Source organism: Nomia melanderi, chromosome 3, assembly GCF_051020985.1.
Source record: "Nomia melanderi isolate GNS246 chromosome 3, iyNomMela1, whole genome shotgun sequence".
Classification (NCBI taxonomy): Eukaryota; Metazoa; Arthropoda; class Insecta; order Hymenoptera; family Halictidae; genus Nomia; species Nomia melanderi.
In genome coordinates, this window is record NC_135001.1 from 23,478,193 (window position 1) to 23,500,743 (window position 22,551).

At 42.3% G+C, this 22,551-nt stretch overlaps 3 protein-coding genes across 10 annotated transcripts in view; 1 reads left to right on the plus strand and 2 right to left on the minus strand.

Annotated features, from left to right (window-relative positions):
* The window catches only part of Flo2 (flotillin-2), a 151,034-nt gene that overhangs the window by 75,724 nt on the left and 52,759 nt on the right, over positions 1-22,551 (plus strand). The gene's annotated exons all lie outside the window — the stretch shown is intronic.
* Positions 101-5,181, minus strand: LOC116429408 (glucose dehydrogenase [FAD, quinone]). 5 transcript variants are annotated; one of them, XM_031982349.2, is made up of 3 exons: positions 4,990-5,181; positions 2,063-2,429; positions 101-1,777 (listed from the first exon to the last, which is right to left on the minus strand). In XM_031982349.2, exons 2-3 carry the CDS (start codon positions 2,399-2,401, stop codon positions 245-247), a joined length of 1,872 nt encoding a protein of 623 aa, XP_031838209.2. In that variant the 5' UTR covers positions 2,402-2,429; positions 4,990-5,181; the 3' UTR covers positions 101-244. The 5 variants fall into 5 exon arrangements, with proteins under 5 accessions (XP_031838209.2, XP_031838206.2, XP_031838207.2 ...); XM_031982346.2 differs by having other exon boundaries at positions 4,921-5,161; XM_031982347.2 differs by lacking the exon at positions 4,990-5,181 and adding an exon at positions 4,695-4,914.
* Positions 7,555-22,515, minus strand: LOC116429399 (glucose dehydrogenase [FAD, quinone]). Of its 3 annotated transcripts, XM_031982332.2 has the most exons (6): positions 22,336-22,515; positions 12,221-12,312; positions 11,540-11,739; positions 10,927-11,141; positions 9,458-10,640; positions 7,555-8,816 (listed from the first exon to the last, which is right to left on the minus strand). In XM_031982332.2, the coding sequence occupies exons 2-6, from the start codon at positions 12,284-12,286 to the stop codon at positions 8,546-8,548; spliced, it is 1,935 nt and encodes a 644-aa protein (XP_031838192.1). In that variant the 5' UTR covers positions 12,287-12,312; positions 22,336-22,515; the 3' UTR covers positions 7,555-8,545. The 3 variants fall into 3 exon arrangements, with proteins under 3 accessions (XP_031838192.1, XP_031838194.1, XP_031838193.1); XM_031982334.2 differs by lacking the exon at positions 12,221-12,312; XM_031982333.2 differs by lacking the exon at positions 22,336-22,515 and having other exon boundaries at positions 12,188-12,283.

The following is a 22,551-nucleotide window of genomic DNA, read 5'->3' on the forward strand; positions in this document are numbered from 1 at the left end:
GCACGCAACCCATAAAACCTCTGTATCATACTTTTCAAAAGAAAATACTGTCATCCGTCACAAATAGCAATCAATACACATATAGAATCACAAATCCGCCTGCTGTTACAAAAATAAACTTTATTTATAAACTACATCCGCGTCATCGTTACTTCATTATATTCGCCAACAGAATTCGATGAAACGGAAAGAACTCGAATAACTTTCAGGTCACAAATCTGATAACATATCGTTCATTCGATCCTCACAATTCCGAATGGACATCCTTCGACCAGTCTTCCTTAATCATGTCCGCCGCCTTCTCCGCGATCGTCATAATCGGAGAATTCGTGTTCCCGCTAACGATCGTCGGCATGATGGACCCGTCCACCACCCTCAACCTCTGGACACCGTGCACGCGCAGCCTGGGATCCACGACAGCAGCGGGATCGCTCTTCGGCCCCATTTTCGCGGTGCCAACGGCATGGAACACCGAAGTGGCGGTCTGCCGAATGTTGCAAGCCCAGTACTCCTTCGAATCGAGCTTCTCGCGCTTGCAGCCGGGCAAATCGAGGTGCTTCAAGTCCATCCCGTGTTTCCGCGACGCCTTCGCGTTCGTCAGAGACCTGATAACATCGACCGACTTCAGCAGCGTCTGGAAGTCCTCCTCCTCCTCGAAGTAATTCGCGTGAATCTTCACGGGATCGGCAGGATCGGCGCTCCTCAGTTCGACGACGCCTCTGCTCTTCGGGTTCAGCAAGATACTGACCGCCATGATCGCGTTGTTCTCCATGATGATCCTATTCACGCCTGCCAGCACGCCGTCGTCCATGTTCTGCATCTTGTACACGCTGCCGATCTTCGCCGACTGCCACTGAGGGAAAAATCCGAAGATGAACTGGATGTCTGGGTACTTGGAAGCGGGATCGTTCACGTTGACGAAGCCCTGGAGGTCCAGAGGCACGGACGCCAGATCCCCTTTCCCGTGCATCAAGTACGTGTACGCTAAGTCCATCATGAAGATCGGCATCGACGGAGGCTGCGTGTCGTTCTGGTAGCCTATTATCAGTCCTGGCCACATCACGTGGTCCTGGAGGTTCCTGCCGACCGGAAGATCGGCTATCACAGGGATCCCCATGTCCTGCAGGTGCTTCTCGGGGCCTATTCCGGACAGCATCAGCAGTTGGGGACTGGCCACGCTGCCTGCGGAGAGGATCACCTCCTTGGTCGCCTTCACGTCTACCGATCTTCCGTCCTCCAGCGTGACTCGGACGCCGGTTGCTCGGTTGCCGTCCATCAGTATCTTGTCGGCTCTGCTGGATTTCATCACGTAGAGGTTCTTCTTGTCCTTCACGGGGGACAGGAATGCCTTGGCAGCGTTCACGCGTCGAGCTTCGCTTTGGGTACCCAGTGCTCTGCCGAACCCGATGAAACGATCGCCGATTAGAGGCTCCAGCACGTCTAGCCCTAGCTCCTGCGCAGCTTCCAAGAGGACGTCTTGGTACATCGTCTCGGAGTAATTGTAGCTCCTCACGCTCATTGGACCATCTCCGCAGTGTCTGTTCTCCGATGCGGGTGTACTTCCTGCTGGACAGTTTACGGCTTTCCGCAGGTAGTGCAGCATCTTCTCGTAGCCCCATCCTTCGTTGCCCATGGCTTCCCAGTTGTTGTAGTCCCTGTCGTTGCCGAATACGTGGAGCATCGCGTTCATGACGCTACTGCCACCCAGAGCTTTGCCCTTGCGCCATCTGCAGCGTTTGCCTCTCTGCCCTTGGCAAACGCCTTCTTGAGGCTCCACCTTGTTCGACAGATGTTCCGTGATTCGTTTGCGTTAGGTTGTTTAGCACTTATTTGGTAAATGTTTCAATCGGTTTTCGTCGATCCAATTACACGAATATGAATCCTAATTGTCTATTTCTACATCTACAATTTCCAAAATCTAAATGAACGAATATCAACTTCCCCAGGAACAATAGAATAAACTGTACAGTAAATTTTAACTAGATTCTCAAGTTCGCTTTGCGCGATTCAAACATCAGAAGTTCGGAACGAATGTGCTTATGAAATTCGATATTCGCGTCACCTGGTAAGCATAATCCTCATCCGAGTCCGGGATCAGCGTCATGAATCCAGGCACCTCGGTGAAGATGCTAGGATTCTTCCCAGCCTCGATCAGTAAGACGTTCCAGTCGTTTACTTCCGTTAACCTGCGAGCCAACACGGAACCCGCGGTTCCGGCTCCGACGATCACGAAATCGAATTCCCTGTTCGAAGAGAGAATGTCCGTAGTGCGATCCGGGGGATAATTCACGGTGTTCAAGGCACATTGAGACACCAGAAGCAGCTGCGTCAGTTGAGTGAAAAGAGAAGCCGGCGTCGTGGACAGCGCAGCGCTGCAACTTGTCGCCATACACGCCTCCATGTCGCGTTAATAGAGGCTCGCAGTGAACCTGTAATGAAATTAAACCGATGATTACAGTTTGCCGACGTGACAGCTCGTTTGGTAATCCGATAATGTTCCAGCTTCTGTTCTCTGTTCGATCGTCCTGCGAATAACGTGGCTCTTTTATATTTCTCTTATTTTCAGACATCAACCCTTTGCACTCGAAGTTTTTCACTAGAAATATTCACTATTCTCCGAAGAGATATATTGTTCCTAGAAAACTACGTGCTCGTCTATATAAATCGCGAAAATCGTAGCTTCAAAACTAGAGTGTAGCAATACGTATTCGCGTAATTGCACGAATCAAAATCGACTGGAACTGTTACTGAGATAATGTTTAAAAAATTCAGTGTCCGTCAAATTGACGGGTTCCGTAAATCTAGTGTTAATAAGAAAACATATGGAAGATTAAGAAGAAAAGTTATTTTATTTGAATATTCCATATATCGATGCATCATACGAAGCTTAATATTATATATGAGACTTTATAATTTTGCAAATCGAATCAAGTGGCGACTGAGAGTCTCTCGAGTGCAAAGGGTTGAGATAAAGAAAATTGTTTAATTTAAAATATATTATCCTTCGTTATCTACAGTGTTTCCTCGTCTTTCCAGTTGACTCGCCTCGTTTCCGAAATTCACTTGTCACGAAAAATATACAGCATGTCATTTAACAAGTGCATTATCTTCGGATTGGCCGAATGTTTGAATTTGCATCAGGTAAATTTGCACTTACTAGGGAGCTTTGTAAAAATGCGTTCGTCAGATTCCGAAGGCTTATATAATACGTTACTTGCTTAGTTTGAAATAGTAGGTAGTATTTCATTTTTGCTGACGATTACAGAGTCAATCTTATCGTCTGGCTGACATATTATCGCACGCGATATTCCACCTTCTTCAGATAAGATTTTCAATCCTGCTAAATCCGGCATTGTAACGTTTCTTTTTATAGAGTGTAAGCTAATAGAAATTAAACGCTTCTGTGCGTTGACACGTGTATGCCTGAGAAGCTGCGACACGATGATTAAGGCACGCGGACATTAACCAGTTAAGTGTGGAACTTCGTTTGAAAGATCTCTCTTTGTGCGCGTAAAATCAAATAATGAAGTGTATACTCGTTAAATGCTAAAATATATCCTAATGAAAAATTAAAGCGAAACGAAGAGGAATTACATGTTTGTCTCAAAAAATAAATAATCCATCGTTGAAAAAGTTAGCACCATTAAGAGTTTTAAGATGACGTGTATACTCGTCAAACACAATTAACTGGTTAATATTATTTTGAACATTACCCTCTAGTTTTCTAACTACATCCAAAGAAACATAATTACAGTGCGTTATTGACAATCCCGGCCTGTGGCTTAACCGTTCGAGTCCCGAGCGGCGCGACGTCGGCTCGCCGTTGCACTGTCTAAATATGCCAGTCTATTTTAGAACTGGAGATATCTAACGATCGCACTCTTTCAAATTTATGTTTGGAAAAATAGGAAAACGTTCAGTTCCTGAATTGAAACGAGAGAAGAGTGGTCGCACTGCTTGGCTGTTTTTGACTGGCTTTTTGCAAACTGGAATGAGTTTTACTGCGCGAAGTAACGATATAATCATAATCCTTTCAAACTAGCGAGAACACGAATGAAATATGCATGTACATGTTATCGAGTATTCCATTCGATTGAGGTTGACACGTCGAGTGACATGGGGGTCGCCGGTGACCCTGAACCGAATCGAATTACTACAGTTCACTCGATTAAACAATGATTATCGAGACACATTTCTGTATCCCAAATACTACTACCTAATGCGGTGACATTCTAGACAAACATGCAATTTCATCATTTTCATGAACATGTATAGTAAAATCGTACGGCATCGAACGTAACCCTTTGCAGTCGAGGATTTCTTGAAGTATTGAAAACATTTTGCAAGGGAAATGAAATTCTACATTTCGATGACTTTGGTCTTAACCCTTTGCACTCGAGAGGTGACTCGAGAGGTCAGCACTTGATTCGATACAAGAAAACTATAAAGTTGAATGTTTAATATTTCAAATGAAACTTCGCATTGTCACGTGAAATATTGAAATAAAACAATGTTGCTTAATTTATTTATGAATTATCTTTAGTTTCAAACAATATCACCTGTATCTCGTCAAAAATTGTTGAACATTTCCATCGAAAAACTTTCGAGTGCAACGAGTTGAATGCCAGAGAAAAAGCAAACTAATCACTGATCTCTTATTTGAAGGAATCAATTGTTTGTTCACAACTTCGTACTCGAAACATGAAAGCCTGATGTCAGTAAAATGACGACATTCGTCCTCAAAGTGTTGAACGCGTTATCTGCGTGTTCGTGTACTCTAGGTCTGGTTGTTTTTCAAACGCACAAACTTTGCACCGCAGTTGAATCGTTTCACTGAATTCGTATCGCGTAAATTGGACTCTTCGCACGAGCGTATCTAATCGAACGAGTCGATCGGTCCGAATATGGTATGATAATTACGTTTCAGCCTGATTCACAACATTCGACTTCACTTCCGAACTTGAAAATGCCGCCGGCAGACGCTCTTACCAAATATGCGGCGACGCACATTTGTTCTGCGCTTATATCTTGCCTCGGTTTGGTCAGGCGCTCTCTCTTGCACTCTCTCTCGCGCACTCTCTCCCTCTGTCGCTCGTTCCACGCCGAGCTGCAGGGAATCCTACTGATTGCACCCTAGGGGTACACTCGCGTGTAGAAACTGGTCGAGCGTATAATTAATAGCTGCAAAAATGAATTGATTTAATCGACAGCTGCAGACGATACAGTTCTCAAGACGGCATAAATCATTTCTGTTTCAGTTGAATCGATTCTAAATTAACCCTTTGAACTCTGTAGGCTCCAATATTGCACTAGGAATAATATTAAATATCTTAATGAACCTTGAAACTACCCTAAAATTATTCGATTTTCCACATCGAAATTTTGTACTAAGGAAAATAAAAGATCGAAGAAATGTTGCATTTCTAAGTTTCGCTAGGAATACTATAGAAATTAGTTGCAGTTGCTGATAGATTAAAAAAAACAACCTGATCTATATACAGGGAGAATACTTCGATAGTGCAATATTTTCCCTCAACGACAATGAAATAGAATTCTAGTTTGTGTACGTTTCCGCAAGCACTCCGAAGACTGTTTCTATTTATTGTCCTTGTACACGCAAACGATACGTGAAACACAAAACGCGACAGCAACACGATATTGTTTGTCCGATATCGGTCAGCCATAAAAATTGCTCGTTCCCAGTGCTTCAGTCATACTCTCATAACCTTGCGGAATGTAACGAGTAGTATAAATTACTATAACGTTCGTTTGAAAATCTGAGCGAACTAGAATATATCAATTTGTACAATTCTAGTAATTTATGAGAATCTTCTCAATGCAGTATACGACGAACAGATAAAAAGACGGATAAATTTTATAAAAAATTCTATAATGTAGACGCGTAGGTTAATATTAATGTAAACTTCATAGATGTGCGTGCGTGTTTGCGTTGTTTTGAATAAACGCGAAAAAAAGAAAAGATTGAAAAAAACGAAGTTTGCGTTGACAACGAAAAATATATAAATTATCATCATTTGAATAAACGTCTATAATAATTAAAATTGAAATTAGACTGATTTGACTTTATTCGTTCGAATACATTTCTCTCGCACGCGAGACGCTATTGTATTCCAAATAATTTATAAAATTCGTCACACACGTAAGATTAGATTATACGTTTACGAATCTATAAGCAGAATATTTTCCTCCAGATAAATTGAATACGCAGAATGAATAAGCAGATATGTTGAATACGCCTCAGTCGATATTTCAAATGCAAATTTTTATGAATACTGGACTAAGGACAGGTCAAGGGTTACGCTGAATTTTATTCAGTACAGCAGTAGACACACATTGGAAACTCGAACTTTCGTTTACATCGTATCGATGAATATTGTTTGTAAACGTTAAATATGATTCATGCGCGTTAAAGCGTTCTGGAGCGTGCACAGCAGTAGCAGAGAGAACTAGAAGTTCGTGTATCGAAAACTTCTCCAAATAGTTTTCCTTTGTACAATACTATAACTCGGAATTCTAAAAGCAAACGGTTCGTTTCTCGAAATGAAGTTCCTATCGAAAGTTTAGAATGAAGTACGACGAAAGTTCGTGTGTAAGTAAATGCCACTGAATTAACCCTTTGCACTCGAAAGGTGACTCTCAGTCACTTGATTCGATACAGCAAAACTATGAAGTTGAATATTTACTATTTTAAATGAAACTTTGCATTGCAATGTGAAATATTTAAATAAAATAACTTTGTTGCTTAATTTATCCGTGAATTATCGTTAAACCAGTTTCAAACAATGTCGTCTTTATCTCATCAGACAATGTTCAAATATTTCTACTGAAAAACTTCGGAGTGCAAAGGGTCAACACTAACTACGCTGTGGCGGCCGAAAAGCTGCCTTACGCCACTGGATTTTCCTCGCTATTCTTTTACCGTTAACACTGTCCTTCCGCGCGAGTCTGTTTCGTGTCATCGCACATTTGGCGACCAGACCCGCGCGGGCCTACGGAATTTCCCGAAGGTTTCCCAGGCCTCGCTCAGAACTATTCAGTTCGGGCAGGCCCTTGCAGACCTGGGAACTTTCACCTTTTTTACAACACTCCTGTTTACTTGTCTTTTCACCATTATCCCTCGTATTCTTCTCTGTCTTTTGGATCTTTTCTCCCTTCCTCGATCTTCTTCTCTGTCTTTTGGATCTTTTCTCTCTTTCTTGATCTTCTCCTACTTTCCCATCTTTCCGTCTTTCTTCAGACGGGTATATATTTTCCGAGGAGAGTTTAGGAGCTCTCATTTCTTCTACACACGCGACCTTTGGTAAACTGTGTTGAGGGCCGTATTCTCACCAGTCATTTTCGGTTTAACTTCACCGGCTCCTCCACAACGCGAACTACCAAACGGACCAGAATGACCCGTTCCTGACCTGCGCTTTTTGCAATTACTAAAAAGATAATAGATGTTTTTCTGAGAAGTCAGTACAGAAATTGACTTAACACGCAAACTGAATTGTAAATCTACTAATGCTTCAATATATATAGAGTGCCCCTGATAACCGGCAGAAATGATCATTGGCAAGTGGGAATTGGCTTGTCAGTACCCTCGTAGAGGCAAATTAGCAACGAATTAGCTATACAGCGTTACGTGGGTCCCTTATCGTTCCAGGTCACGTGCTACCGTAGCCACAGAGTTCGAATAAATACAAACAAATAAATAAAAAACGTGTTCCCTTTTTATTTGCTTGTTTCAATATCAAATTCGTCTATGTACTCGTGATGTCTTATAGATATTTATCGGGGTATCGTAGCTGATATTAAACATAAATCGTTACTCTATCACACGCGCTATTCGTTAGAAACACAGTTGAGAATGATCTGCCTACTTTTCCGTGGAAGATCCGAGGTGTTTATATTTCCTGGTAACAAAGTATTCCAGAGAACAATAGATACCATCCTGTCGACATTTTAGAAAGCTTCAATCGAAGTTGCATTTCAGTATTTTACATGCTTATTCGAATTACAACGTGGTATTCGCCTTATTGTGTACTATTCCGAGATGAAACACAGTTTCTCCGTACAAGTTACAAATCCTCTGACATTCGTCGGGTACAATACACTGTGAACATTAACCACTTGCGCTGGAAATGAATTCAGAGGTTTGGCAATGTCTCGATGAATTTCGTTTTTACCTATTTTACGCTGATATGTAGACCAATTTTGTTAATCATTCTGTATAGAGTGACACATTTCGAAACAATCTAATATCATGCAACAAGATTGTCAAGTGTGAAAGACATAATTGAGAATTTTGCAGCAGAAACGTCTTTCCAGCGCAAGCGGTTAAATCGTCTCCTAAAAGTATACATAAGTTAACCAAGTAATACGATCCGCGTAACGCGAACTCTGACGTAGATCACTGCAGCGTTACAAACTCTCCATTATTATTAGCGGCGGATGAATGATAGTAATAAACAAGAGCGTCGCCAGTATTCCTGACAAAAGGATAGTCTTTATTTAATCGTCCTAAGAAGCGAATCGTCGAGGCTCACGACTTCGACCACGTGTGCCTGATCATGTCGGCCGCCTTCTCGGCCGTCATCATGATCGCAGCGATAGGGTTACTGTTCGGCACGATCGGGAATATCGAAGCATCGGCGACCCGAATGTTCGTCACACCGCGCACTCGAAGTTCTGGGTCCACCACCGCCGTCGGATCACTGTACGCGCCCATTTTGCAGGTGCCCGCTTGGTGGTTCTCGGGTCCTGTCGCGGCTCTTATGTAGCATTCCCAGTACGCGTCACTGGCGAAGTGGTAGCTAAATCAAACAGAAAAGTGTTCTAGTTAAAACTGAGGCATGATGAGTATCGCACGAATATATTGTAGGAAGTTAACCCTCTATGGGCCGAATTTTTGTTCACGATTAGAACAAAATCTATACAGTACAAAATTAACACTAGGTTTACGGAACGCGTGAAATCGACGCATATTGGATTTTAGAAATATTATTTTGTAAATGTTTACGCCGATTTTGATTGATGCGATCACACCGACATGTACTCCAATTACCTACTATTGAATCTCTAGTTTCCACAATCCAAATTAACGAGCATCAATTCTTTTAGGAATAATAGAATCAAGTGTACAATAAATGCCCGTAAACCTAGTGTTAAAATTAAATCAGAATTATTTTAAACCTTGTTTCGGTTCATTCCAATCCCACAATATTGATAGACTAATGTAATTCTATTAACAAGTGACGCATTGACTGAAATTGAGTAGCATTTATCCATTTCGATGTATCTCCGAAATATCGCGCAAATATAAAAACTACTCGTACAATCGAAACCAGTTCAGACTATCAAACATCGCTACCATATAAACAATAAATATCAATTCCGTCACAAAAAGAATGCTCGTCGCACTATCGCCTAATCATCATAAGCCCCTAATCCTTACTTCGTGCAAAGAGGATGAATCACAGGCTCCATCCTGAGGTCCCAGTTCTTCATGGCCTGCGTGTTGACGAGGTCGTTCGACTTCTTGATCCCCTCGACGAGGACCTTCATGTCCTTCATATCGGTGAAATAATTCGGGTAGATCAGAGGCTGCACGAGGGGATCCCCGGAGCGTAGCTTCAGATAGCCGCGGCTGGCGACGGTGACCACCGTCGGCCTCATCACGATCTCCCTCCTGTCGGAGCACAACGCCAGCGCGCCGTTCAGGCACTCAAAAGGCAGCCCAGTCCTCGGACACTTCGGCGAGAACCCGTCGAAGAAGACTTGAATGTCGGGCACTCCGTTGGCCGCGTAGCTGCTCTCGAGGAAGGCGGTGACCTGCGTGATGCCGGTGCTGGTCAGCGGGCCGCTGCGCGTCTCCAGGTACTCGTTGACGCTGTCCATCGTCATGGCCTCGTAGGCGGTGTCCCTGATGCTGTAGTGAACGCCGACGGACACGTGGTTGTGCAGATTCTTCCCCACGGGGAGATCCTTCACTACGTTCAGACCCAGCTTCGTCAGATCCTCTTTGGGGCCTATCCCGGAGTTCAGGAGGATCTGAGGGGAGCCGATCGCTCCGGCTGTCAGGATCACCTCTTTGTTCGCCTTGACGGTCCGCTTGAAGCCGTCCTTGTCTATCAGCTCCACGCCGTACGCTTTGCTCTGCCACTGATTCAGCAGGATCCTCGTGACGTGGGCGTTGATCAGGACTCTCAGGTTCCTCCGACCGTGGACCGGTCTTATGTAGTTCCTCGAGGTGGTGCCGCGCAGGCCTTTGTCGGTCGTCATCGGCGCTACCATGAAGCCCGTCTGAGCGTACTCTTTCAGCATCGCTGTCCGGTAGCCCAGCTCGTCGGCTGCCTTCAGGATCTCGTCCGCGAACGCTGGCTTGTCCCGGAAGTGCTCGATCTTCATCGGCCCCGGGATTGGGACCGTTCGTCGCTTGTCGGACAACATCGACTGGTCTATGGGGTTCTCCGCTCGCTCGAAGTAGTGGACCACCTCGTCGTACGACCAGCCCAGTGCTCCGCTTCTCGCCCAGCTGTTGTAGACCTCCGGGTGCCCTCGCACGTACATCATGCCGTGCATGCCGCCCGTGCCGGACACCATCTTGCCTCGGGGCCACGTGCACACGCCCATGGTATCTGCCGATGAAACGTTGGATTAGATGTAGCAGATGGGATCTTGCTAATGGACTGTGGACGGCTATGCAGATTTGTGGTCTTGGGAAGTGATGTTTAACGCGTTGGATGCCGCACGTTTTCACAGAGGAAAATACGCCGTGGAGAAAATATAATATTGAATCATTTGATCGAATTGTATTAGTATTCCACGTTCATCTAGCTGAATGTCACTGTGTTGTGTAGCAGTATTTGTAATGAAGAAATGTTTTCATATAATCGTCGTTTCGAAAAATGAATAATGTACTACCTAAACAAGCCGTCGGATGAGGCTCCGTGGGCTCCGTCTTTATTTTCCAATCCACGGACGAATTGACGGCGTGGAACGCCAGACCCGGAATGGCAGTCATCGTTGGTTCCTCCGGGCCTGCTTCGATCAGCAATACTCTCCACCAGGGATTGTCACTCAGCCTTCTGGCAATCACTGGCCCGGCTATACCGGCACCGACGATAATGAAGTCGAACCTGCAATTTCATCGTCTATGCATTTCCAGATTTAACCTCTTGTCATTCGATTTATTTTATGCTGCTTTGGCAAATAGGTTTGTTAACTGTGATCGCACACTTCGTTCTATTGTTCAACAATGAATGTTTCTTCGTGTGTATCTTGGAAGTTCGAGCTTCGAAGACAGTAATTAGGATATGCACTCGTATAATTGCATTAAATGAATTCGCGTAAAGTTTTAGCAGTGATGTTTATAGAATTTTGTAAAGAGTAATGTTTGTATTTTTTCTATGTAAGCTAAGGTACTCGGTAAGCAGTTCTCGTGGATTTTTGGATATGAAAATATGTTTTCAGAAGGCGTTTCTCAAGTTCGAAGGTGAATAGTTTGAAGATGTCGGTAGTCGAGTAAAAGTCATACCATTCTCCCTGAGGTACAGCGTCTTCTCCGAGCCTGTCGCACGGATCCGAAATGTCACATCTAGCCGTAATCACTTTTTGAACCAGATTCATGAAAGGAGTCGTCGCGCCGCACTTCGACTCCATGTAAAACGTGTCTTTGAAGTGGCAGTAGCAGCATCCTGCTGTTTCGTTGTTGGGGTCCAACTGGCCGGGATGAAACTAGTCGACAAACAAATTACTTATGATGATTCTGCTGTTCGATATATTCTCTTTGAATTGTAGAATTTATGACAAGAAGAATGATGGTACCCAGAGATTCGAAATTTTAAGAAATTCGTTTTAGAAGCATTATGGTTTTTTGGAAATTTTAAAAATATCGGACTTAATCATTGAATTACTTTGTCATTTCTGAACGATGAATTTCAATGCATTCATAGCGCACGCGCGAAGAGTTTTAAAAATTAGTAAAATGCAGAGCCTTACGATGATACCCAAAGATTTGAAATTTTAGAAATATTCCACTTAATCATTGAATTATTTTTTCATCTCTGAACGGTGAATTTCAGTGCATTCATAGCGCACGCGCGAAGAGTTGTACAAACTAGTAAAATACGGAACCTTAAAGTTACCCTAAACTAGCGAACTAATATTTTCGAGTGTTAATTACCTATACTCTGTAAAAGCTAACGACTCTATTCACCTGGAACGGTTGGTGGAAAGTAAACACCGATTGCACCAGAAGGAAGAGCAAGATGCACAGTCGCATTTTATCCAATTAGGGGCCAGTGTCACCTGCAACCAGAAAGCAATAGCTCGAGTTAGGGTAAACAAAACAAACAGATCGTAATTGGATTCTGCTCCCGTCTAACGACCGTAACGGTCCGCGTAATTCTATGCAATTTACGTATCGCGAGGATTACTTCGTGTCGCGAATCTATTTACTTCGTGCACAACTTATTTTATTAATCAACAAACCGATCATTTCACGCGATATTACCGTCCGCGTGCATTCTATGCAATTTACGTATCACGCGAGGATTCGTGCCATGAATCTAACGCTTCGTACGCAATTTATTTTATTAACCCTTGAGGTGACTCTCGCTCGCCACTTGATTTCATACAGTAAAACCATAAAATTTGATATTTAATATTATACCACGTATAACGCATCAATTTGAGAAATATTGAAGTAAAATAGCTTTGTGCCTCGATGTACGTGTGATTTCTCTTCGAGTTAGTTTCATAAAATGCTGTTTTTCTCCCATTAGGAAATCTTGAAATATTTCTAGTGAAAAACTGCCGAGTGCAAAGGGTTAAGAAATTATAATAAATAATTAATAAATAGAAGATCGAGAAACCTTTACATTCTACTCGAAATATAATGGAATCCTTAATAATGTACAGACGTTTCTTTTCGACTGAAATTTCCTAAAAATGATCCATGCAAAAAGCGATTGTTGCGTTGTGTGTATAGGGTGCGAATTGTGGATTGTCTTTGCGTGAAATCTTGAGTGGCTGAAAGAGTGGTTGGGTCTGAGCGACTAGACTGTGAGTGTGCAGCGATTAGCAACAAGGTTTTGACTAGGGATGCTGGGATTAGGGTGCAAGTGAGAAGAGATGCGTTTAAAAAGAGAAAACAGTGATTCGGAATGAATGATAAAACCACGTGTAATCCCTGTCAGTATCTTAACCGTTGTTATTTTCTCTAATTCGGTTTCTTCTGGGATTTATCCTACAATGGGGGATCGTCTGAGGTTATACACTACATTGCGGTTAAGTCGATTTTTGAATCGAATTCTTGATTCAAAATGAACGAATTTTCTGGCTTTTGTAAATTTTCATGGAATCAATAATACTGTTAGTTATTCGAGGATTCACTCGTTTCTTCGTTTTGTCTAGATCACAAAGCCCTTCGTTTTATAGCCTTCAAGTGTTAAATTTAATGAAACGCAAGTGTCGACGCGTGAATCGAAGTTCGCAAATTTAGCAATTTATAGGAATTCACCAATTCGCAAATTTGCCACTATAGAAATTCAGTAATTCACCATTCTACAGATCTGCAAACCGTCCGATCTCGCTTTTCATATTTCTACGATTCGTTGGCACCGTAGACGTTACTAATCATTGATCCGAGGCAGCGCGAGCGCTAATATAACCCTGAGAAAGCAGTTTCAAGAAGTAACGGGGATGACTCAGTGAACATTGACTATACAGTCACGACGGGAGTTCAGTCCTTTGTGTCCTGATCAATCGAGATCCGTCGCAGAGGAAAAGGGAAAAACAAGTTTCCCTTTCATCATTCCTGCTACGATTCGCATGCAGCAGTGACGTCTTTTGAATATCAAACTCAAAACTCTATGGAACAATAGACTAACATTCCATCGTTAATTCATTATTTCACCTTAAGCGACCCAACTCTCAAAGAAACGATAACCAACATCCAAACACACTTTAAATTGAAAATTCCACTTTCCCAATTTCCGATCTCCATCGCGAACCGATCTTTCCTGAAACAGCCGATTTACGCTGCTCGTGATCGATTAACCATTGATCCCGCGGAATTGTCGCGCAGCTCGATAGTTATGCAACGATATTTGTTTCCTCTAAGTATTATACGCGGACTTGTGACATGAAGTTACAACAGCTTTCGATGTGAAAGTTCATACGCACGCGGAACCGACCGAATCGAATTACAGTTCTCACCGAGTGGGCCACGAGGGAAAACAAAATCAAAAGTCGCTCTCCGCGGTGGATAAAATGCCCGCGAACTGCGACTCGGGAAGTAAGAGCGGTTTAGGCTCCCGGATCGCGCTGAAACGCGACCATTATTGAAAATAATGAAAGAGCCCGAACCCCCTTTCATGTGAAAGTCCCGATCGCCGAGCATAAACTAATAATCTCAAGTGTTGTAACCCCATCCGAACGTCTGATTGTAGATCTCTTCCGCAGAGATAGGAGGTCCTGCCGCGGTGATAATAAATTTACCGTTGCAGAATCCTTTCGAGATAATGTTTTCTGTACAATTTATCGCTCATCAAATTCAGTTTCCCTTTCGCCGAGCAGTATGCCAGGAATGCGATCTTGCTGCGCGAGTTCAATTTCTAATCTTCATCTGGAAATATGTAACAAAGAACGGACCGGTGTCTCCGTAATTGTAATTTATTACTAAATTTAACAGTGAACGTGTTGCCAATAATTTAAACGGTAAATAACAAGAATATCTCTTATGAATAATAAATATGCTACAAATGATTTGTCAGTATTTCGCAATAAATGTAATAATAAATTTTCACTGAATTTCGTAATTTTACATTTCTATTCTGACAGGAGAAATTAATTGATCGTTGCTTAGATTAGATTTATTCATGAGATTAGTCTCATGAATTGTATTTGTAATACAAATCGATTTTTCGTACAAACCACGCATGCGAACATTCATAATTTGATATTCTTAAATACAGTTTTACGTGATAATCGTGAAAGGTAATTCTTGATTTCCTGAGTAAAAGTAACGACAGATTTCAATCCCATTGTAGTTCTTGTCCAAGAAATGTTTGTTTCGTGTTATTGAAAAGCTATTATAGGCCATCGAATGGCAATTATTAGACCGTGACAATATATTTATATCGCAACGTACAATTACGAACCGGTGGTTTGCCGATTTCGATCTTATGTTACGAGCAACTGCGATTTCCACATGTTTTTGCATTGTTTTTTCATTTGCCGATAGCTCCGTTGCAGCAATCGCGCGGGATTCGTTCGAATTGCGAAACTTTTCTGCATATTTTCGCCGGAACGAACTGTCTTCGGCGCTCCTTTTCCAGCGTGGAATATTTCAGTGACCCGAATGAATTAATGCCTGACAGAACGGCGTCTGGTGAATGGGATATATACCTAGATACCGCGAAATTTTCCGGTCGATATAGTGCCATTTTTTCAACATATTCCGTATGATGTAATTCAAGTGCATTTTGCGTGCACTCACACTTGCCGCGTGTATTTCGCTTAGGCGAACAACGCTACGCGTGTAATAGCGCAAATGATTTCCAATTGCTCGATAAAACTATGCGTGACTTTCTACAGGAATAACGAAATAACGAAATAACGAGAGTTCATATTTTCCTTTGATATATGAGTCACTTAGGAGCCAATTGAATCTTGAGAAAATTAATCGTTTTTCATGTGTAAAGTCTTTTTTCAAAGGGTAGACTCTGCAACAGAATATTACCGATTCCATTCAAATTGACACGAAGAAAATATCGAAAAATCGCGACTTAAACGCGTCAACTTCTAAGCTAGTCATATATAAATATAATATGATATGATATGATATGATACGATGTATATAAGTATATAAATTGCGATAAGATGAAGATTATGAATGATCAACGTGTTCGCTATCATTTGTTTCGATAACGGCCTCCGTGTTTACAATATTCAGCTAAATGCAATACATCTTCCTTAAGCGTTGCTAAGAATACTTTATACCTTCGTATATCAAGTCATCGTATTAAATAAAATCATTTATAAAATCAACTTGACTTGCATTCAGCAAAATGTAAGATTGCAAGCGTTGCAAGTACAATTTTCCCCGGTTATCTATGCCAATAAGTCGCTTAATAGCGTAGATAATTTACAATTTAACCCTTTCGCCGCGACCAGCTCTAAGATCATCAGCATCGTTTGTCTCGCCGACGCGACAATTCTTCGAAACTAAATTGCACTGTTACAAACAAAAGAACCGTTAACCGTTGCTTAATCGGTCAGTGTGCAAGTAATACGATCACTAATTGATTCCATTCGTACACTAATTGATTAAAATAATAAATATCACTTTAATCGGATAAATTTCACCGATTCTGTACAGAAACCTCTCGCGCATGTTACTGGACGTGCGGGGGCGTGCATATTCGCCTTTCACGATCGCGGGTTTCATTCTATTTCGTTAACGCGTTTCCTGCTGAATCAACACCCATAATAGCACCCATAAAAGTTTCAAACAGTCCCAGCAACTTTTCGATTCCCATTCTGCTAAATTTAGATATGCGACTTGAAAAGAACCTACATCATTGTTAACCCCAATCGTACCACGTGTTTTTCAAAGGAATCGTAGCACGATGACTCTCAGTCACTTGTGAGAATAAAAGGAACGATTCAAATGTTATTATTTTTGTTTATAGAGCCCAAATTTTAAAAGCTTAAAAAATCTTCTGGAAATGCAATATGAAAGAATCAAAAAATTTCAGTAGAAACTTCAAATGTCACTCAAAGTCACATCGTGGTTCGATTAGGGGTCCGCAACTTTATGATCTATTGTGTTTAACTCATTGTTTTTTTTTTTCATGTATTGTAATGATCCTAATGTTTCTTTATCATAAAGATATCGTCGATAGTTCACCAAAAAAACGTTGACCATTCACACCAAACGAATCGTCGAGTGCAAGGGGTTAATTGACTACCAAGCACTTAACCGTCTTCAGGTATGAAATCTAGTGATGCGAGAGTCAGCTCTCGAGTGCAATGATCGGATGCACGTGCGGGTGCTTCGGGCGCAGTTCAACCCCTTGCCGTATTATTTACTTTTGCTACTAAGCTCGTGCAAAATGTTTCTATCAGCAGTTCAGAAAATACGCAAAGAAATTGTCCACTGCACTTTATGTACAAATTTCCTTTCAAGATAATATATTCATAATAATTATCAAATAATTTTTAAGATAATATATTGATTTTTATTATCTTTCAAGATAATATATTGATTAAATATTCATGTTTATTAAACTAATCCCGAAATCTTCATCACGAGTCTCACTCGTCATTGTACGTTAAGGGGTTAACCCTTTGCACTCGAGAGGCGCCTTTCAGTCGCCACTGGAATCGACCCAGAAAATGATCAAATTTAGAATTCAATATGAAATTTTCTATAATGTATCGACACATGGAACATCGAAATAAAATAGTTCTATCGCTTAATCTATGCAAGCTATTTCTTTATATCACTGGTAAAAAGTATCATTCATATTTTATCTGAAAATAATGAATATCTCTTGAGAAAAATATTCTCGAGTGCAAAGGGTTAATGTACCCTCTGCCCCGAGGTCTCGGCAAGAGCGGAACGGCGCCATACGCCGGCTGGTGCAACAGTTTCCACATTTCGACAGTACGTTACAAGTCCCGCAAGAAACTCGTACAAGAAAAGCGATCGAAAGAATGGAAGGTCAGGTTTACCTGCGATTTCGTCTGGAAGGGAGCGTCGCGCGGCGGAGAACGGTGTCACTGTCTCGCGGAAGACATTTGGGTGGCCCGGAGCGGCTGCTGGCTCGAGGGACGGTCGCGTTTCGTCGGGACGGGCTCATCCGAGAGTGTGTCTGGTCGCGCGCGTGAAAGCTCAAAGACGGCGAGGACGAGCGATCGCCGGTCGGTCGGACTGGCAAGAGCCCCGTTCAAAGCCGCGGCTACACTAGACGCGCTAATTAAAGAGCTAGCGGCGTGCAGTCGAGGGGCCATTCGCTCTCTTCCGGAGAAAGAGCAACCTGACGTCATCCCAGTCACTGAACCACTCGAGCCTGGAGCACGCGTCATGCAAAACGAAAGCGAAGACACTCCGGAGGAGAGAAATAAAGTAACGCGTGTCCCATCGGGGAGCAGTTTCGTCTGGCAGATGCTGCGGCGAATTCGGGGTCGCTTGGTTAGGTCGCGCATATCACCGATGAGTCATTTCTCAGTTGAACCGGCTAACGTCCGCGTTCCGAGAATTTGTGGAATTGATGGAATTGGTGGGACCGTATCGTTAAGAGATCGGTTGGTTGCTTGGGTACCCACAGGTTTTCTGCTGGAAGTATTCGACACTCTTGAGATAGATTCCGAATTCAGGGTTTTGAGAATCTGGTGTTAAACCTTTGAACTCTGTAGGCTCCATGCATCAGGTATAATAATAGGTATTTCAATGAATCTTAAAGAAACTACCCTAAAATTATTCGATCTTCCACATCGAAATTTTGTACTAAGGAAAATAAACGATCGAAGAAATGTTATAACATTTCTCATTTTCGCTGGGAATATAAAAATTAGTTGCAGTTGATGATAGATTACAAAACAACCTGGAGTGCTAAGGGTTAACCCTAATCGGACCACGACGTGACTTTCAGTGACATTCGAAAATTTCACTGAAATTTTTTCATAATTTCATATTGCATTTGCAGTTTCTTTTCTCATGAGTGGCTGAGAGTCACATCGTGGTATTATTCGTTATATAAACACGTGGTACGATTAGGGTTAATTAGACAACAGAAATTGGAGATCAACTTCTATTGGATCGTGTAGTACGGAGAATGTTTGTTTGCGAAAGAAACTAACAAGACAGAAATGAAAGAAATTGCTAGATCGTATCGTTAGAGAATCGATTGAACGTAGCATAAAATTTGAAATTGCAAAGAAATGGATTTAACCACTTTAGTCAGTGATTAGCTTACAAGCTGCTTAAATTCTGTTGCAACGTTAATTGGTAGGAACAGGCAGTTTTCGACAGGAATTCGATACTTTATCAGAATTGCGGGTAAACAGGGAAATGTAATTTTCTGTTTACGCGTGTATACTAACATTCAGTGAGCGTTTCTCGTAAATTTTAGTCCCCCGAGCGTGAACTAAATATGAAACTTGTTTTCGAAGCAAGTAGGTAGGATGTTCCCCCGAACTCCGATCACTTATTTCTAGAACAGACTTTATTTGCATCTACCTCCCACGATCTGCTGTTACTCACGTGTGGCACACGTGCGGCTGCTTAAAGAAACTTCTCATTAAAGGGAAAAGATGCCTCACAGTCGGAACAATGCTAATTAATCCTTTGAATGTTAATTCCGGATAGTTAAAAACCTTATGGAGATGTACATTACATATTACTGAATAAACTTCGACGAAACAATGATGTTATTGTATTTTTTAAAATCACTGAAATAAAAAATCATTAAAATAAACATTTATCCTTTGTTACAGGTAAGACGAAATTCCTCGGGAGTGCCAGAAATATGTTTATGGATTTTCACGTCTCGAAGGTAATTTATTATTAGTTTACTGTAAATGAATTCAGTTGAAAATAGAAGCATAGGTATTCCTGATACGATGATTAATTATGACTCACTGCGAGCGAGTCATTTGAAATGCAAAACTATGATAAAAAATATAGCAGGTTACACAACTGATCGAATGTGATTCTGTACTATCTAGCAGATAAGAAACGTTGATTACCTGGTCATTTACGATAATGAATTGGAGAAACATTATGCCATCGTAAAGTAAAGCATCCTTCCTTTTCAGAATTATTCCGAAAAAGCATATCTCGATTGAATTTTCGCCTGTCCTTCCACGAGTCACGTATGATTAATAACAATCATATTTCAGTAAGCCTTATCAAAGAAAATTCTCTACACTGACAGATAGTTATCATTTACAATTCAAATTTCCCGAGACATAAAACGTATCATCTCCCATTAACACGATTAAGCAGAAAAACTCAATGAAGAACTAAATAAGAAAAATAAATCCGCTTTCCCTGTTCAAACTTGTGATATAACACCTAATTTCCCAATTCCCTGAAAACGAAATAAACTCCGCGCAGAGTGGAATAAACGGGCCATCTAACGCTCTTTGTTCAAACGAAAGAAGCGTTTGCGCAACGGCGCGCATCGTGCCTTCGCCAGAAGTCTGATTGACAAGTAACACTCACCGATAGGAAGCCCGTAAGATCTCAGCACGTCCGTTGCACGATCATCTCCGCTTCACGCTTCGTTCGATCATTCTTCGATTTCGACACGGATCACATAACTTCGATCCGCCGAATCCTGCCGCGAGTCTTCGAGTCCCGCCGGCGAAGTATCGTTTGCCGATCGCACAGTATCGAGCCACGGGCGAAGAATCGAACGAGGATTCCGCGGAGAATTTCGAAAATTTCGCTCGGCGAAAGCGCGCCGCAGCCTTTCAAGTTGCTGCGGCCGGGACGCGCGGTCACGTGTAAGTAAGAGTGTGTATTACCGACTCCTCGACCGGGCCGACCAGCGAAAAGTGACGACGCGTCGCGGCGGTGCGAAACGGAGGGCCGAAAAAGAAGGCACGCTCCAGGACGAAGCGAGTCCGCGGCCGATGGCTGCCCAGGCGAGCGCGAATCGGCGAATTGCGCCGAGGTGTTCCACGGTTTCACTCGCGCCAGCCTCGCTGAAAGTGCCTCCTTAAATCGCTGGGCTACGGCTACCGCGATAGAAAACTCCTGTCGGCTTGTTCCTCTTTTTCTCGCTTTCGATTCTGTTTTCTCCTCCTTCTCTTCGGAGGATTCGCCTCTGTTGGCTGGTGATCGTTTTGGATAATCGTGGAAAATTAGCAATGACACGTGAGATGGAACGGAATAGAGTTGAAATCGATACTGCTCGAAGATTAGATTTTTTATGTTGGTTTATGCAAAAGTATTTTCGGCTTAACGAATATTCAACGGGAGTTAGTGAATAAATCATTTGTTTTCCTCGATGTATTGGATCGAAATAGTGAAATGAATGAACGACGCAGAAAGTGCCTCCTTAAATCGATTCCTTTTCCTCCTCCTTCTCTTCGGAGGATTCGCCTCTCTTGGTTGGTGATTGTTTTGGGTAATGGTGAAAAATTAGCAGACACGTGTAGGGAATGAACAACGAGATGGAACGAGATAGAGTTGAAATCGATATTGCTCGAAGATCAGCTTTTGGATATTGGTTTATGCAAAAGTATTTTCGGTTTAACGAATATCCAATTCGAACGGGAGTTAGTGAATGAACGATCATTTGTTTTCCTCGATGTATTGGATGGAAGTGTGAAATGTTGAATGAACGACGAAGTGGGAGTTTGGTTTGAAGAAGTTGTAGTGAATAACAATTGTGCAATATTTGAAAAAGCACGCTCGCTGGAAAGTTTGTGTGATATATTTGCACGCCAGCGAAACGAGTAGTTACATGTAACGAGATTAACGAGAAAAAGTTACGTTAAGACGCGCACAATTATCTCGCCATCTTTTTATGTCCATTAAAGTACAGAAACAGCTGGCCGGGCGATATTCGTACTGCTTCTTGTATATACTTTTACTTCGTGTTTTGCTTACATAAGAAGCGTCAGATTCATAGACTTCATTAACTAATTATGGAAAGTAATGTCCGACACACTGGGCGATTGTAAAATTACTTTCGTCCATGGATTCATTTCGTTATATATAAAAAACCACCATAATCTATGTATATATTATCCGATAACAATTCAATGAACAAACTGTTGCAAATCTCAGAGTCAAAACGAATCACGTGTCATCCCTTCAAATTGCAACCCATCAACGAAACACAATCAATGTTTCAATCGACACAATTTCTATTATTCTATCGCCAAACATAGTCACAGAAACGATCAACTCCCAAAATGAAACACACGAAAGTTGTTTCAAGCCGTCAGCACTGAAATCCGAGTGAATTGAGAAACCGGAGTTCCTCATTTTCCCCTACGAACAGTTCGACGTCACTCCGAATACTGAACAACTCCGACAATAACGAATCCCTGGCATCCCGACTGTTTTCCGAAGCGTTCCCGCGTTCCCAACGAAACGGAGCACCCTATATGAAATAAACAGAAACCAACAAGTACATGGTTTTGTTCGGCACCGCATGTCCCGGCAGCAATCATGCGTGAAGCGTTGTATAGCAGAGCGGAGAGCGATTGGCCCATAGTTTCGTCGCGAGGCCGCGCGAGTCCCGAAAAAATGGATGAACCCAGCACCGAATGAGATCAGCACGCGTTCGTCTTCTGGTTGCTTACCTGCGGCCGTTAACAATCCACTGTTATTATATAATTACACCGCTGGTCCCACTCTCGGGCGCTGCTTGGATAGCCGAGCAACAACGTGTACTAGTTTAACCGGGGAAGTGAAGCATATCGCAGTTCACATTTCAGATATATATGTGTGTAGCTGAGCACTGGCGATTGCGTGGCTGAAGAAAGTCTCGTGGCATTAGGGGGTCGTGATACAGTGTG